General features: G+C 48.5%; 1 protein-coding gene across 1 annotated transcript in view; it reads right to left on the minus strand.

Annotated features, from left to right (window-relative positions):
* Positions 1 to 4,900, minus strand: part of LOC121550865 (collagen alpha-1(XI) chain-like) — an 84,974-nt gene extending 80,074 nt beyond the window's left edge. Inside the window, exon 1 of the mRNA XM_045210965.1 lies at positions 4,680 to 4,900. Within this exon, the coding sequence (XP_045066900.1) occupies positions 4,680 to 4,764 (85 nt within the window). The 5' untranslated portion in view covers positions 4,765 to 4,900. The remainder of the gene's footprint in view (positions 1 to 4,679) is intronic.
* Positions 4,901 to 16,842: the final 11,942 nt, after the last annotated feature.

Here is a 16,842-nt window from a genome sequence, read left to right on the forward strand (position 1 = left end):
CAGAAACATGCTCCCACACCACCACACACACTCATGTCCACATTCATCCACATTAAACCATATTCTAAATGTTAGTTTGATTGAGCACTCATAGGCCTACTCACACACATAGGCCTATAGCCGAACACACACACACCCAGTCAAACGAATAAACAACCAAAGAGAGCACATACACACACAGTACACACAAAAACACACTTTGTAACAATATGAAACCATAATAACACACAACCCACGCCATAAAATCAGGTCAATACTATAAACATTGTGGTTTGTTGTCCGCCTCTCAGTGTATGTCGACTGCTCAATCTGCTGCTCTGTCCTTGTCTGTCCATCTGTCTGTCTATCATCGGTCTGTCTGTGAAACCCACTCTTTACTCACTTTCAAACAGAGGAGAGATAGGCTAGAACCGAGGAACGGAGAATCAGATATGTCCACCGTCAAGCGGACGGGGTTGTTAAAAGGTTTACATGGAGAGACAGAGGAATGTGTTGTGCTGGAAGAATTCTTCATGTTGATTGGGCTGCGGGGCTGGGGCTAGCACTGGGTCTGCTTTGAGTTATCACTGGGTTGCTTGGGAGCCATTCAAACCGTTGGTTGTGTGGGAGACTGACGTGGAATCCTCCGCCTGCTGCTGCTATGCTGCTGAACCCTAGCTCTCCTCTCTCCTACATGCTCCAACACACACACACAATACACACACACACTCCTCCATGCTCCAACAGCTCAGGAACACAGACAGAACATGTGTGAGCCTGACAGATCTGAGCATGTCGGTTCTTTCACTGATATGCATTCAGTCCATACTGTACTGTACAGTACAAGCCCACTTATAATAAGAGTCTCCTTCAGGCCGGCTTTGTCTCTACATTGCCACCCCTTCGCATATTCGTAACAGTGATTACTCTGTGAGTAGTGAATGTGGGTCAATAGCTAATCTCAGTGGCAAGACTTATGGTCAGTGTGTGTGTGTGAGTGAATGTGTGTGTGGAGGAGTGTGTGTGTGGAAAGTGTGTGTTGTCGGGACAGATTTGAGTTTGGTTCCACATCTCCCTTCCTCACACGTCATCCTGACATACTTCTAGCTCCACAGTTTGTTCTGCTGGTGTTTGCTCACTGCATGAGATGAGGACCAGACTGGCCTACTGCTGCTGCTGGCCCCATAGAGGAAACACCTGCCCCGGGGCTCGCACCCCCTCTCTGTCCACTGTACACACACACGGAGAGACACTCGCATACACGCACACACACACACACACACACACACACACACACGCACACAGACCACACACACAAATAAAAAAATTCAAGTCAATTCTTACAATCAATCACTCTCTCAAATATCAAAACATTGAGGTATGATGTTGTGCAATACCAGAGCTCTGGCAACCAAAACATACCACTCCCTCACTTCACAAACATGCTACATGCATTGCACATGTGTACTTGTACAGCACAGGAGGTTGGTGGCACCTTAATTGGGGAGGATGGGCTCGTGGTAATGACTGGAGCGGAGTAGGTGGAATAGTATCAAATACATCAAATGCATGGTTTCCATGTGTTTGATGCCATTCCATTTACTCTGTTCCAGCCATTATTATGAGCCGTACTCCCCACAGCAGCCTCCGCTGTTGTACAGGCAGTTTCTCTTTGTTCACTCCACTCAGATGTTGATGATAACTTGATGCATTTCTTGCTATTGTAAAGCTGACTTACTGTGGTTCACGTTGCATTATACCCTGTTAAAGTTTACTACCTGGTATCAGTGCTTACTGTAATGGACACTGACTGGACCGTTTGAAGAGGGCGTTGTATCCAAGTGAAAACAGCCAGGCCATCAGTATAATTTGACTTGTATATTGTTAAGATAAGACTGCAGATGGTTTTGGTCAGATAGCTAACTAACTGTCAAGATTCCCTAGGAGGTTAACATATGATGTATGGCTCTGATAAGGCTTAACTTGGAATAAAGGCCTGTATGACAGGCTGGAGGACACCACAGAGAGAGAGGACTGTTCATATGGGTCTCTTTGTGTAGAGAGGGCCTCAATCACCATTCTTCTAAGAGAGGCATGAGCTGTCTGATGCTCTGAAACATTGAGACCTGTAGCTGAGCTGGCAGAGGAGTGCTTCTTCTTGTTCTGTTTCTGGAAGCCAGATGTTTATCGCTTAGTATAGATTTGAGACAGGCGCCATGAGATGTTTGATATTATTTACACATATTGGATGTCAGGAGATTCCTATTCCTAACAGTTTTGCCGACAAAGGCAAAATGGCAGCCAAGATCCACACCAACAGACCAGGGGAGACATCTTGTTTCAGGTGGAGATAATAACAAGCACTTCAGCATCTTTTCATGTTTCAATTCTTTCCATTAGGAACATGACTCCTGTGACAGCGGATGCCAGTAGCACTAACCGGCATCAAACTTTCCTCTCCTCTTTTTAGTTTCTTTCTAAAATTGTCCTCTTTTTTCATTGGTTTCTATTTTCCCAGGCTCATTTGTAGCGTGATCAAAGAGGAACATGACTTGTCCTCTCCTCTGGGAGTCTGATGTAGGATCAGCAAGGCGGCTGGATCAAATAGGATTCAGAGAGGGGACTGCACGCGTGAATTCCCCTCTGTCATACTGCCAGGACGGGGAAGGCGTGGGGAGGCAGGGGGGGACACAGGAAGGGAGGAGAATGTAGATGAGGAGATGCAGCATATGAAATCAAAACAAACCCCCTCTTTCCGGTGTCTTTGAACAGCATAAGAAAAAGAAAAGAAAAGAAAAGAAAAGAAAGGAGAGATTGAAAAACTGTGAAGGAACAGAGGAACAGAGGAGTCACAAACTGTGGACGTTTGCAAGAATGTCTCTCTTCCTGTCATCAAACATGACTACAAAGTACAGTCTTGATGCTCTCCCAGGCACATGCAGTGCACACACAAGCACATGTGAAAACATTCTCCCACTCATACTTCCCCGGTCCACACATTATCAAACACCATCACTTATCCTGTACTGTCATATCAGCACAGCAGAGCAACACCATACAATTCCCCAAAGATCCAACACATTCAAGCCACCATATTATTCTCTGACTCACTCTACCACCTCTCATTACAGACACCAAAATGAACAACAGGGTCTCAAATAAGTAAGCATTTGACGGTAAAGTCTAGCCTCTATAATGGAGCACCTGCAAGGAAACAGTCAAATGCTGTGGGTCTAAGACACTCAAAACACTACCAGAGGGCATAGCTATATTGCTGCTCATTGCAGGCCTAATAGCCCCAGTGTGGTGGGGTGCCGGCAGACATCTAGTTGAGTTCAGACTCTCAGTTCAAACTGTCATCTGACGTTTTTATTGGTAGTATTATATAATGGCTTCATATCTGCAGTGGCAGGTGAGCATGCCCATAAGCCTGTCACCAGGCCATAAACATCGAAAGGTCTCACCATATCTTTGTTTTTGTAGGTAGTACATGGAGGCATGTTGTAATGGCTCCAGAACTAAAAGCAACAGAAAGCAGCTCCTTCCAATCAGGGTGTGCATACACTAATTTTGCAGCTGGTCAAAACCCAAGACACAAATTCTCGATAATACCTTATTTCCTCCATAGTATCTAATCCTATTAAAATCTGATATATTAATGAGCTGGATCTAGAATATCAAAGGAATAAAGTTAGACATAAAGGTTAATAGGGAAACTGAAATGCTCCATCTCCATTTTACCATACCAATTACACAATAACAACACTGTCATAAAGAAAGCAAAATGTGTTATAAATGAATAAATGATTAGCAAATGGCTCTAAGATAGGTTTTTATGATGAATAGTCATACTAAGCTCCTTTTCGTGAAGCCTATGTGAGCACCTTTTAAACAGCTCCATGCCAGGAATTTTAATCTACTCAGGTCCGTCAGTGTTCTGCCATTCACCTCCTTCTCAAACCAACATTAAACCGTTTCACAGCAAACCGACACTGGTCTCGAGCAAACTCAAACATGACAACCCCCCATTCAAGAATGGACATGGGTTAGAGGACACATTAATATTCAAACACAAAACGATGCTAAATTAGTATGATTAACATGCAATGACAGAAATTTGACAAACTGAGGGAACCATCCAACACACACACCGCCAATGCGCAGTGACGCAGAGAATAGGCTATAAATTATGAATAATGCTTGATTTATAAAATGTATACTTCTTGATTTATAAAATTATGTTTTACATAAAAAAAATACTTTCAAATGCCAAAATACAGCGAGGGGAAGAGTTAAATGTTGCATTATTTTAAGTGGTTTAACAAAGCATGTAATACTGCTTTCGAGATTAATGCCGAGCCGGAGCACCCCAGCGGACAAATTCAATCCAGCATCGCCAAATATCCAATGAGATCAGACGGAGCCTTTCATAATTTCATTATTATGCGGCTAGCAAAATATTACCGAGTGCGAAGTTGCGAACAAATTCACACCTTATAAAGTTTTGTTTGGTGTCTGTTGAAGTGTCCAGAACTTTCTATAAAGAAATGGGGTAGCAAGTGCAAGACAACCGAACATGAACTTCTGTAGCCTATTATCAACAAAGAAAATGAATAAAAGGGTCCACTATCCTTGTCAATCCATACAATTAAACGATCACTTTTTATTTATTAGCAGGTGGATTCCAACAGATACTTTACCAGCTTGTGCCGTAGTTGCGTGGAGCATTATAATAAGAAATAGCGGTATTCTCCTGCACGCCGCCGTCCTCTTTAAACGGTCCATCTTTCAGAGCAGAGACCCCCTTGCATCCGCCACAGAACTTTATAATACAAAACTAGATGAGAAGGAGCTACGTAGCCATGCGTAGTGGAGGGAAAGAAACCAGTGCGGTGCTCGAGCAGTGCGCATTCGCTCTGCAGTTTCGCTTGCTTAGTTTTTTTGGAGGATCCTCTCCTCTCTTCACTCTGTCCCTCATTCAATTTCTTCCCTCTCACCCTCCCTCTCTCTCGCTCCCCTCCCTCCTCCTCCTTTCCCTCCCATGAGACGGTGTCTCGCGACTCTGGGGGGAAAGGATGAAAAACGATGCTTCCAGAGGTCTACTGCTGGTAATTTGCTATGTGGCTCCTGTATTACTGATGATCAGTGATCCTGTTAGACTCAGCACCTCCTTTCACCACTACTGCTCAGTGTTACTTATCATGCTGCAAGATCTTACAAACTTTCTGTCTGTTACTGCAGGGTTTTCAACCTGGGCCCCTTAGGGCTCCGCAGAGTTACTGCAGGGTGTCCGAGTAAATATACACTATATCTTTTTTTTTTAAGTGGTAAAATAAACATTTATTTTCTTTTTTTAAAGCACATGCAAGTACCAGTTGTGGCAAGTACCACTGGCTGCTGGTAAGCTTTCTTGACTTGGTCATACATTTTTGCCAACACATGGCTAACCTTTGATTAACCAGCTAAACAGCTGCTATCTACCTATTCATTTTAAAATGTTGATTTCTCCTTGCCATTATCATTCACCTGATGATATTTTTGCATGATAGGGGTTCCTGGGTTGCCGATTTGCCTGGGCGGCAGTTCCTGGGCAAGAAAAGTTTGAAGACCCCTGTGTTCCTGGGTATCAATTTGCTCAATTGTCAAACCTGTGGATCATTCAGCAGGCTGAGGCCAGGTTTTAGTGTAGGCTTATAACAAAACTGTTGTAATTTTATGATGATGGTGATTAATTTTGATGTTCATCAGCAAAAGAGAAAAATCCATTATGACTTTGATGTTGAAATGAACTTTCTAAATGTGTACAATCGTACACCATACACCAATGTATAACCATAAACGTCCTCACCAAAAAGTGTTTCTGTCAGCAGGTTAGAGCCTTGGCTCACACAACACAGCCGTATCCGTCCAAGCTTTGAACTTCACAGCAATAAATCAAAGAGGGGGAGTGAGTCACAGCTTAACACCCCTGGCCAGTTCAAGGAGTACGATCCCAGGTTGACTCTAGAACAGGGGAGGTTATCTCTCCCATCAGCCATCACTCTAATCTCATTCCCCCATTGTTGCAATGTCATCCCTCCAACGCTCCTTCAAGCAGCAGCCTGACCGTGCCAAGTCTGGGGGCCATGGGGACCATCTCACCTATAGACTCCAGCTCTGGGAGGTGAGAGGCCATGGAGGCTGACAGGTCAGAAATGTCTGGGCCCAGTGCTACTTGTCCATACCCAGATCCCCTGCCGACTCCACAACCCCAATTTAAGGTCCGACGATCGATCATGGCGTGGTCCTCTAATTGTGGTCTACATGTGTTTGATCATGTTGGTCTCATCACCTTGAAAGAGAAGGTCTCCCTATTTGTGAAAAGATTCAGATTTCACGAAGCAGGAAAAAAGCAGTTGTATATACGACCTGTCAACTCTTGGCGGAATATTGAAGACACTTTTTGTATGTTCCCCCGATTTTCCAAGGAACATGTTTTTACAGGGATATCCCCATATTCTTTGTCCTCACAGACCTTGGTATGCTAACAATTGGGACCCTGTTGTGAGCCTTTATACAGTGTGAAGTGTCATGCCAAAAGCCCAGAAACCCATGACTTGAGGGTTCGGTTTAGACATGCTGCTCTTCAGAATAAGCCTTACGAAGAGCTCGTCTAATTGGATAATTAACAGAATTGACATCACCATAGGCCCAGGCCACGACAGGCCCTCTGTATAGGGGCCAGGAGGAACTAAGACAGTTCCAGCTCCTCATATTTAAAATGTGGATGGGCCGAGCACATGTGATGAGGTGTGAATGACGGAGTCAGGCTCAGGAGGTAAAACACCGAAATCCAGAGTTTATTCAGTGTACATGAATAAAGCGCAGCAAGCTTCAAAACGAAACTAGCACAAGGGGAAAAATCCACCTTGGCTACATACAAGGAAAGAGTAGCTCAACTGAGCTACTCACTCTCACAATGAACAATCACTCACAAAGGACAAGGGGCAGAGGGAACACTTATACACAGACTAATGAGGGAATGAGTACCAGGTGTGTGTGATTGACAAGACAAGACAAGACAAATGGAGTGATGATAAATGGAGTGGTAGTGGCTAGTAAGCCGGTGACGAACGCCAAAACCTGCCCGAGCAAGGAGGAGGGTCAGCCTCGGCTGAATTCGTGACAGTACCCCCCCCTTGACGCGCAGCTCCAGCAGCGCGCCGACACCGGCCTCGGGGACGGCCAGGAGGACGCGGAGCAGGGCGAGTCGGATGGCGACGGTGGAAGTCCCTCAACAGAGAGGGATCGAGGATATCCCTCACCGGGACACAGCACCGTTCCTCCGGACCGTACCCTTCACACTCTACGTGGTACTGAAGGCCCCCCACCCGGCGCCTCGAATCCAGTATGGAATGGACAGAGTACGCCGGCGCCCCCTCGATGTCCAAAGGAGGTGGAGGGACCTCCCGCACCTCAGTCTCCTGGAGCGGACCAGCCACCACCGGCCTGAGGAGAGACACATCAAACGAGGGGTTAATACGGATTTCAGGGGGGAGTAATAACCTATATGTGACCTCGTTGATTCTCCTCAGAACTTTGAACGGCCCTACAAACCGCGGGCTCAGCTTCCGGCAGGGCAGGCGGAGGGGCAGATTCCGGGTCGAGAGCCAGACCCGATCCCCCGGTCACTGCGGTGACGGTCAGCGTTGGCCTTCTGACGACACGCGGCGCGTTGGAGGTGAACATGGGCAGTGTTCCATGTCTCCTCCACGCGCCGAAACCAGTCATCCACCGCAGGAGCTTCGGTCTGGCTCTGGTGCCACGGTGCCAGAACCGGTTCATAACCTAAAACACACTGAAATGGCGTTAGGTTCGTAGAGGAGTGGCGGAGCGAGTTCTGGGCATATTCTGCCCATGGCAGGAACACCGACCACTCCCCCGGCCGGTCCTGGCAATAGGACCTCAGGAACCTACCCACATCCTGATTTACCCGTTCCACCTGCCCATTACTCTCAGGGTGGAACCCAGAGGTCAGGCTGACCGAGACTCCCAGACGTTCCATGAACGCCTTCCAGACTTTTGACGTGAACTGGGGACCTCGGTCAGACACAATATCCTCTGGTACCCCGTAGTGCCGGAAGACGTGTGTAAACAGGGCCTCCGTAGTTTGCAGAGCCGTGGGGAGACCGGGCAGTGGAAGGAGGCGGCAAGCCTTCGAAAAGCGGTCCACAACGACCAGGATGGTGGTGTTCCCTTGAGAGAGAGGCAGATCAGTTAGAAAATCAACACTCAAATGAGACCATGGTCGTTGTGGAACGGGTAAAGGTTTTAACTTACCCGCTGGGAGGTGCCTAGGTGCCTTACTCTGGGAGCACACTGAGCAGGAGGAAACATACACCCTCACATCCTTAGCCAAGGTAGGCCACCAGTACTTTTCGGTCAGGCTGCGCACTGTACGACCGATACCTGGGTGACCAGAGGAGGGTGACATGTGTGCCCAGAAGATCAGACGATCATGGATAAGCGCAGGCACGTACTGCAGCCCAGCTGGACACTGCGGTGGAGATGGATGGGTGCGTAATGCCTGCACTATATCCGCGTCCATCGCCCATACTACCGGCGCCACAATGCATGAGTCTGGCAGTATGGGGGTATTGTCTCTGGGCCTCTCCTCGGTATCATACAGCCGGGACAGTGCGTCTGCCTTCACGTTCTTTGTACCCGGAATGTATGACAGTGTGAAATCAAACCGGGTGAAGAATAGGGCCCACCTGGCCTGGCGAGGGTTCAGCCTCCTTGCTGCCCGGATGTACTCCAGGTTACGGTGGTCCGTCCAGATGAGAAATGGGTGTTTCGCCCCCTCGAGCCAATGTCTCCACACGGTCAGAGCTCGGACAACAGCCAACAGCTCCCGATCACCAACGCCGTAGTTCTGCTCCGCCGGGCTGAGCTTCTTTGAGAAGATCGCACAGGGCCGGAGCTTGGGTGGTATGCCCGAGCGTTGAGACAGGACTGCTCCCATCCCAACCTCAGACGCACCCACCTCCACTACGAACGGTAGTGATGGATCGGGGTGGCCCAGTACCGGGGCCGAGGTGAACAGTTCCCTCAGGTTACTGAAGGCCCTGTCAGCCTCAGCAGACCAGCGGAGCCGGGACGGCCCACCCTTCAACAGAGATGTAATGGGAGCTGCGACCTTGCCAAAGCCCCGGATAAACCTCAGATAATAGTTGGCGAAGCCAAGGAAGCGCTGCACCTCCTTTACCGTGGTTGGAGTTGGCCAATTACGCACGGCTGCAATGCGGTCGCCCTCCATCTCCACACCTGTGGTAGAAATGCGGTATCCGAGGAAGGAGACGGACTGCTGGAAAAACATACACTTTTCTGCCTTAGCATAAAGGTCATTTTCCAACAGTCGGGCCAGTACTTTGTGAACCAGGGACACATGCTCGGCGCGCGTAGCGGAATACACCAAGATGTCATCGATTTAGACCACTACACCGCGACCAACCATGTCCGAAACACCTCGTTCACAAAGGACTGGAAGACTGAGGGAGCATTCATCAAACCATAGGGCATCACCAGGTATTCATAATGCCCCGTGGTTGTGCTGAATGCTATCTTCCACTCATCTCCCTCTCGGATACACACCAGGTTGTACGCACTCCTGAGATCTAATTTAGTGAAGAAGCGCGCTCCATGCAATGACTCAACCACTGACGGAATGAGGGGGAGAGGATAACTAAATCTAATTGTGTCCTTGTTCAGTGGTCGATAGTCAATGCACGGGCGCAGACCGCCGTCTTCTTCACAAAAAAGAAACTTGAGGAGGCGGGTGAAGTGGAGGGACGTATGTACCCCTGGCTCAGGGACTCAGTGACGTATGTCTCCATAGCCTCCGTCTCCGCCTGCGACAGGGGATACACATGACTCCTGGGAGGTACAGCATCTACCCGAAGGTTTATTGCGCAATCCCCCGCCCGATGAGGTGGCAATTTAGTTGCTTTATTCTTGGAGAAAACTTGTGCCAGATCATGGTATTCAGGGGGAATCCGCACGGTGGAGGCACCGTCTGGACTTTCCACCGTGGTTGCACCAACGGAAACACCCAGACACCTACCCTGACACTCTCGCGACCACCCCGTGAGAACATTTTACATTTTAGTCATTTAGCAGATGCTCTTATCCAGAGCGACTTACAGTGCATACATTATTATTATTATTTTTCATACCCCCTGTGGGAATCGAACCCACAACCCTGGCGTTGCAAACACCATGCTCTATCAACTGAGCTACATCCCTGCCGGCCATTCCCTCCCCTACCCTGGACAACGCTGGGCCAATTGCGCGCCGCCCCATGGGTCTCCCGGTCGCGGCCGGATACGACAGAGCCTGGATTCGAACCAGGATCTCTAGTGGCACAGCTAGCACTGTGATGCAGTGCCTTAGACCACTGCGCCACTCGGGAGACAACCCTCTGCGGCCATGAGAAAGTGGGGTTGTGGAGTGCTAGCCACGGAATACCTAACACCACAGGGAAAGTAGGAGACTCAATTATGGAAAAAGTGACCTGCTCACAATGCGTCTCCTGTGTGATCATGGTGACTGGTATCATGACTTCCTTTATCAACCCGGACCCTAATGGTCGACTATCAAGTGCTCTGATGGGGCGTGGAATGGATAGGGGAAGTAATGAAATGCCCTGGCGGCGTGCGAAAGTTTTATCCATAAAGTTCCCAGCTGCGCCTGAATCTACTAGCGCCTTACACTTGGGAACTCTCATGTAATCAGGGAAGTATATGGGTATGGTACAGTGCGCAGCAGAGGGCTCTGAACAAGTGTGGGTACTCAATACCTGGGGTGATGCGAGAGTGCCCTGCCGGCCGCCTCCTGACCCAAAAGAGCGCTGACGACAACGTGTGGTGGAATGTCCCTTCGTGCCATCCGATTGGCACTGGCACTGTCGTCTTCCGCTCTCTCTGTGCGCGGTACCACCCAGCTCCATGAGCTCTGGATCCGCAATGGTCGGGGCGGGAACGGGCAGACCTCCTCCAGGACGTCCTCTGGTTGCCAGCAGGTTATCCAGACGAATGGCCATGTCCACCAGTTCGGTAAAAGACAAACTGGTGTCACGGCAGGCTAGCTCCCATCGGACGTCCTCCCGTAGATGGCACCGGAACTGGTTGATCAGGGCACGCTCGTTCCAACCGGATCCTGCTGCCAGAATCCGGAACTCCAGCACGAACTCCTGTACTGTCCTCGTCCCCTGCCTCAAGTGGACCAGCTGCTCACCCGCCTCTCGACCCTTGGGCGGGTGATCGAAAACCGCCCGAAATAGGTGGGCGAACTCCCTGTAGTCCTCCAACGCGGCTCCTCCTTCTCTCCAAACCGTGTTGGCCCACTCCAGGGCTTTCCCCGAGAGGCAGGAAATGAGGACGGACACCTGCTCTCGATCTGATGGCACCGGCCTGACACTGGAGCAGTACAGCTCCAGTTGGAGAAGGAATCCCTGACATAGATATCTGGATCCCTCCGGGTGCTGTGATGTAGGTGGCTGGATCCGGTTGGCCAGCTGGTCTCGACGGATCAGTTCCTCTTCTCTCCAGGCGTTGGACGACCTGAAGAACCCGATCCATCGCTTCCCCCAAGCTGGCCAGCATAGTGGAATGTTCCTGGACCCTTGCCACTATTCCAGGCATGCGCTCCTCTCCTGCTGACTCCATAGAGGTGAGTGATTCTGTGATGAGGTGTGAATGACGGAGTCAGGCACAGGAGGTAAAACACCAAAATCCAGAGTTTATTCAGTTACATGAATAAAGCGCAGCAAGCGTCAAAACGAAAATAGCACAAGGGAAAAATCCACCTTGGCTACATAACAAGGAAAGAGTAGCTCAACCGAGCTACTCACTCTCACAATGAACAATTACTCACAAAGGACAAGGGGCAGAGGGAACACTTATACACAGACTAATGAGGGAATGAGTACCAGGTGTGTGTGATTGACAAGACAAGACAAGACAAGACAAATGGAGTGATGATAAATGGAGCGGTAGTGGCTAGTAAGCCGGTGACGACGAACGCCGAAACCTGCCCGAGCAAGGAGGAGGGACAGCCTCGGCTGAATTCGTGACAGCACAATCCTGCTTCTCCTCAAAGCCACCTCTCAAGGGGAGCCGAGAGAAGACTCTAACCACAACGAGAGGGAAAGGGAGGATATCCCATCCAATTTCACAATCCCCCCTTTTATTCATTAATGCTAAATTTCATTTAGGACCCTGGCTAAATATGACACTGTTTGAAATGCTACAGCCTCGCTTTAGAGGAAATAGCGTGGTGTAAACAAGCAACATGTTGCATCCTTGTTGTTCCATTTAGAAAACACAAGTAAACATTTAGCAAAATTCGATAACACTCCATAAGTTCACATGCCGGACAATAGGGCATCCAGTCAATGAGGGCATGACAGTGCATTTCAGTGATAATCTCTTATAAAGCCATGAAGAATGGCAAAAACACATGAGGGAGAGTCATATCTAGAGGGACTACAGAACGGGCCTAGGAGTGAAAGGTGGAATAACTGTCACGATCGCTTAAGGAGGAGGACCAAGGCGCAGCGTTGCGGGTGAACATATTTATATTTATTGACTAGATCACACGATCAAAACAAAGAACGAAACGTGAAGTCCTTCGATACACAAACCAAAAGGAACAAGAAACCACAAAACACAAAGTGCAAGACAAACAGTTAAATATGGCTCCCAATCAGAGACACCCAGCTGACACTCGTTGCCTCTGATTGGGAGTCACTCAGACCAACATAGAAAATTAAACATAGACTTACACACCCTGGCTCAACATAACATAGTCCCCAGAGCCAGGGCGTGACAGTACCCCCAAAGGCGCGGACTCCGGCCGCGCCAAACAACCACAACAGGGGAGGGACCGGGTGGGCACTCCGCCTGCGGCGGATCCGGCTCGGACATGACCCAGGCACGGGTTGTGCTGGACTGACGACGCACACCCCTGGCTTGATGCGTGGAGGAGGAACGGGCCGGACCGGGCTGGCGAAGCGCACCCCTGACTTGGTGCGGGGAGCAGGAATGAGCCGGACCGGGCTGACGGAAGCGCACCCCTGACTTGGTGCGGGGGAGCAGGAATGAGCCGGACCGGGCTGGCGACGCGCACCACTGACCCGGTGCGGGGGAGCTTGGCCGGCCGGACCGGGCTGGCGACGCGCACCACAGACTTGGTGCGGAGAGCAGGAACGGGCCGGACAGGGCTGACGCAAACGCACCATAGACTTGGTGCGGAGAGCAGGCACGGGCCGTGCCGGACTGACGACGCGCACCCCTGGCTTGGCGCGTGAGGCAGGAACGGACCGGACCTGGCTGACGATGCGCCCCCTTGGCTTGGTGCGTGGAGCAGCGACGGGCCGGACCTGGCTGACGACTCGCACCCCGGGCTTGGTGCGAGTAGCAGGAACGGGCTGAACCAGGCTGGCGACGCACACCGTAGGCTTTGTGCGTGGAGCAGGGACAGGCCGGGCTGGGCTGGCGACGCACACCGTAGGCTTTGTGCGTGGAGCAGGGACAGGCCGGGCTGGACTGGCGACGCACCCCGTAGGCTTGGTGCGTGGAGCAGGGACAGGCCGGGCTGGGCTGTCGACGCACACCACTGACTTGGTGGGAATGGCAGGAACAGGCCGGGCCGGGCTGACGACGCGCACCACTGACTTGGTGGGAATGGCAGGAACAGGCCGGGCTGGGCTGACGACGCGCACCACTGACTTGGTGGGAATGGCAGGAACAGGCCGGACCGTACTGGGGACACACACCACTGGCCCCACGCAGGGATCAGGAACGGGCCGGACCGGACCGGTAACACACCCCAGTACCTCTCGCCGTGCCTCCACACTTTCCCTCTCCTCTGTGCCCAGTGGCCCCCCTAACCTGGCGGCCTTCTCTGCCAACGCTTTGCACCACTCTAACCCGTACACCTGCTGCCCCGACGTCGTGAGCCCCCCCCTAAAAATTTCCTGGGGGTCTCTCCTCCCCGTGGCCCAGGCCTCTCTCCCTCTTGCCAGACTCGCAATCATCTCCTCCCACGTCCATCCTCTCTCCTCGTCACGCTGCTTGATCCAGTCGAGGTTGCCACGGAGATCTGCCAGCGATGGCTCCTGAACACGCTGCTTGGTCTGGTTAAGGTGGTTTCTTCTGTCACGATCGCTTAAGGAGGAGGACCAAGGCGCAGCGTTGCGGGTGAACATATTTATATTTATTGACTAGATCACACGATCAAAACAAAGAACGAAACGTGAAGTCCTTCGATACACAAACCAAAAGGAACAAGAAACCACAAAACACAAAGTGCAAGACAAACAGTTAAATATGGCTCCCAATCAGAGACACCCAGCTGACACTCGTTGCCTCTGATTGGGAGTCACTCAGACCAACATAGAAAATTAAACATAGACTTACACACCCTTGCTCAACATAACATAGTCCCCAGAGCCAGGGCGTGACAATAACGAGGCCCAGAAACACGCAGATATCTCCTGCCCCCCACACCCCAGCACAGGGCTTAGCTCCCCTGAGTCAGAACCACATTCCTGGCAGGTTTTAGCAGATAGTTACTAAGAGTGCAGTGGTTAGTCTGAGCACTGTGTGAGAAATACTTCCAGGGCCATGTGCTGTGTACCAACAGTCCTCCCAGGACTGTACTGCACTCTGCGCTGCTAGAGACCAAAACAGATCAGACCAAGTCCCGACCTCTCCTCAGTCCACTAGAGTCCAGACTAGCTCAGTCCGTCTCTAAAGTCCCACACTACACATTAATAAACACCAAGTAGTTGAATGGTTCCTCTCTTTGTCTTCCTCTCCTTGTCTCTCAGCCCACTGTGGTATTGACCATTAAGAGGAAGCCATCAACACATAGTTGGCTTTGTTCCCCCATTGTCATTTACTGTAACCATACTTCTATCAAATACTTCCTGTATAGCCTCATTCAGGGGGAAATCAATGTGAATCTAGAAAGGAAACCTCTGTTATGGGAGTCTGCGGAAGGAAAGCTCCACGAATTACTAGTGATTCAGAGTCCTGAGGATTCCTCAAAGCACTGGGTTAAAACCCCAAAAAGACCAAAAATGTACGGATGACGGATTTTATTTATTGTATCTGCAAGAAGATAAGGTTCAATTGAACAAGATGTCTCTTGAACTCCCCTGAACCCCTATTGGACTCTTGAATAGCCTGGTTATATTTCTGACACCAAAATAGCATAGATGACATGGATTTACAGATGTATGGAAGGAGATTGATACTTATGGATAAGCGTTTCTTTGACCTTCTGTCTACTGTACATTACAGATCACTTCTCTGTGATGTGGTAAGGCTGACTCTACCCAGAGTCCTGTCTAAGGCTCGCGCTTGGTACCCAATTTAGAGGTCAAGACCAACCCACTGGGCACACCATGTAATTTCAACTTGGATAATTGGGTAATATTTGGTTGGGACATTGATCAATGAGATTACAACCTATACTGTATTCACCCTCAAAAAGACAGCCAAAAGTTAGTTGAATTTCCAATGTGTTATCACTATGCTTTTAACCATCTAGAAGCACAACCAAATTCCAATGGAAAAACCATGTCTGATTTTTGGTTTAGTTGTCACCCAAAATGTAATGTCTATCACTGTGCTTTCAACAATTTAAAAGAACAGCAAAGTTCAAATGAGAATACAATGTCAGGTATTTTGTTTATTTATACAACAGATTCATGTGTTTCACATGTTCATCTAATAGCATCTAATAGCAGAACCAAATTACCTGGATTGCAGTTAAGATTACATTAAAAGTATATGGTGTACTGTAAGTGATCAAAGCCATTCGATATTCTATGCAGCAATTGTGAAGATCTCCACAGACCTGCAAAGACCTATGCATGCTATCTTGAACATCTACATGATTACATAAGAAGAAATGTATAGTTACAGAAACCTCAAAATGTAGCCATTGATGTGTTACTCATTTTAGGGTTGAATGTTACATTAGTTTGTAAGATAGGCTGAACTTTAGGCTATTTACTGTATTAAAAAAGTAATATTGAATTGTGTTTAGTTGACAATTAAACCAAATATCAACATTTAAAGGAGATGTATCTACTGCTTGGATAGTTCCATCAGAGCCACTGGCTTAATCTCATTCTTTAACTTGTATTTTTGGTTGAGTTAGAGATGTGAATCCAACATATTTTTTGTTAACTTGTTGACAAGTTAATAGGCTAGTAGGCTATCAAAAGTGATTTTGAATTGAATTAATGATTGATATGTTGGATTCACGTCTCCATCTCAACCAAAAATCTAAGTTAAAGAATAGGACTAAATCAAATCAAATTATAAATGCAATTTAAAAAAAGTTGGATTTGACTTAGTCCTATTCTTTAACTTAGATTTTTGGTTGAGATGGAGACGTGAATTCAACTTATCAATTATTATTTGTAGACAAACTGGGAGCCAGACTAAGTCAGTGGCACAGATGGAACTATCTAAGCATAAGATACATCTACTTCAAATGTTGATATTTGGTTGCGTTGACAACCAAACACAATTCAATATCACTAAATATAATTACATTTTAAATCAACCAGAACTTGAAACCCTAGGCCTATTGTATTGTATATTTTTGTCGAATTCTGGGTTAAATTGAAACGATAGCTGTTGATAACTTCGCAAATTGATGATATGAGTGATAAAGTATGGTCGCATTTAATTTGCTCTGTTAAACTACCCTTTGGAATGACTTTGATAGCAGCAGTTAATCTATTTAGTTATTAAGTGGAGTTCTCTCAAAAGTCATTCTCATGATAGCACATTAGTAATAGTC

The sequence above is a fragment of the Coregonus clupeaformis genome, chromosome 35 (assembly GCF_020615455.1).
Source record: "Coregonus clupeaformis isolate EN_2021a chromosome 35, ASM2061545v1, whole genome shotgun sequence".
NCBI classification, from domain to species: domain Eukaryota; kingdom Metazoa; phylum Chordata; class Actinopteri; order Salmoniformes; family Salmonidae; genus Coregonus; species Coregonus clupeaformis.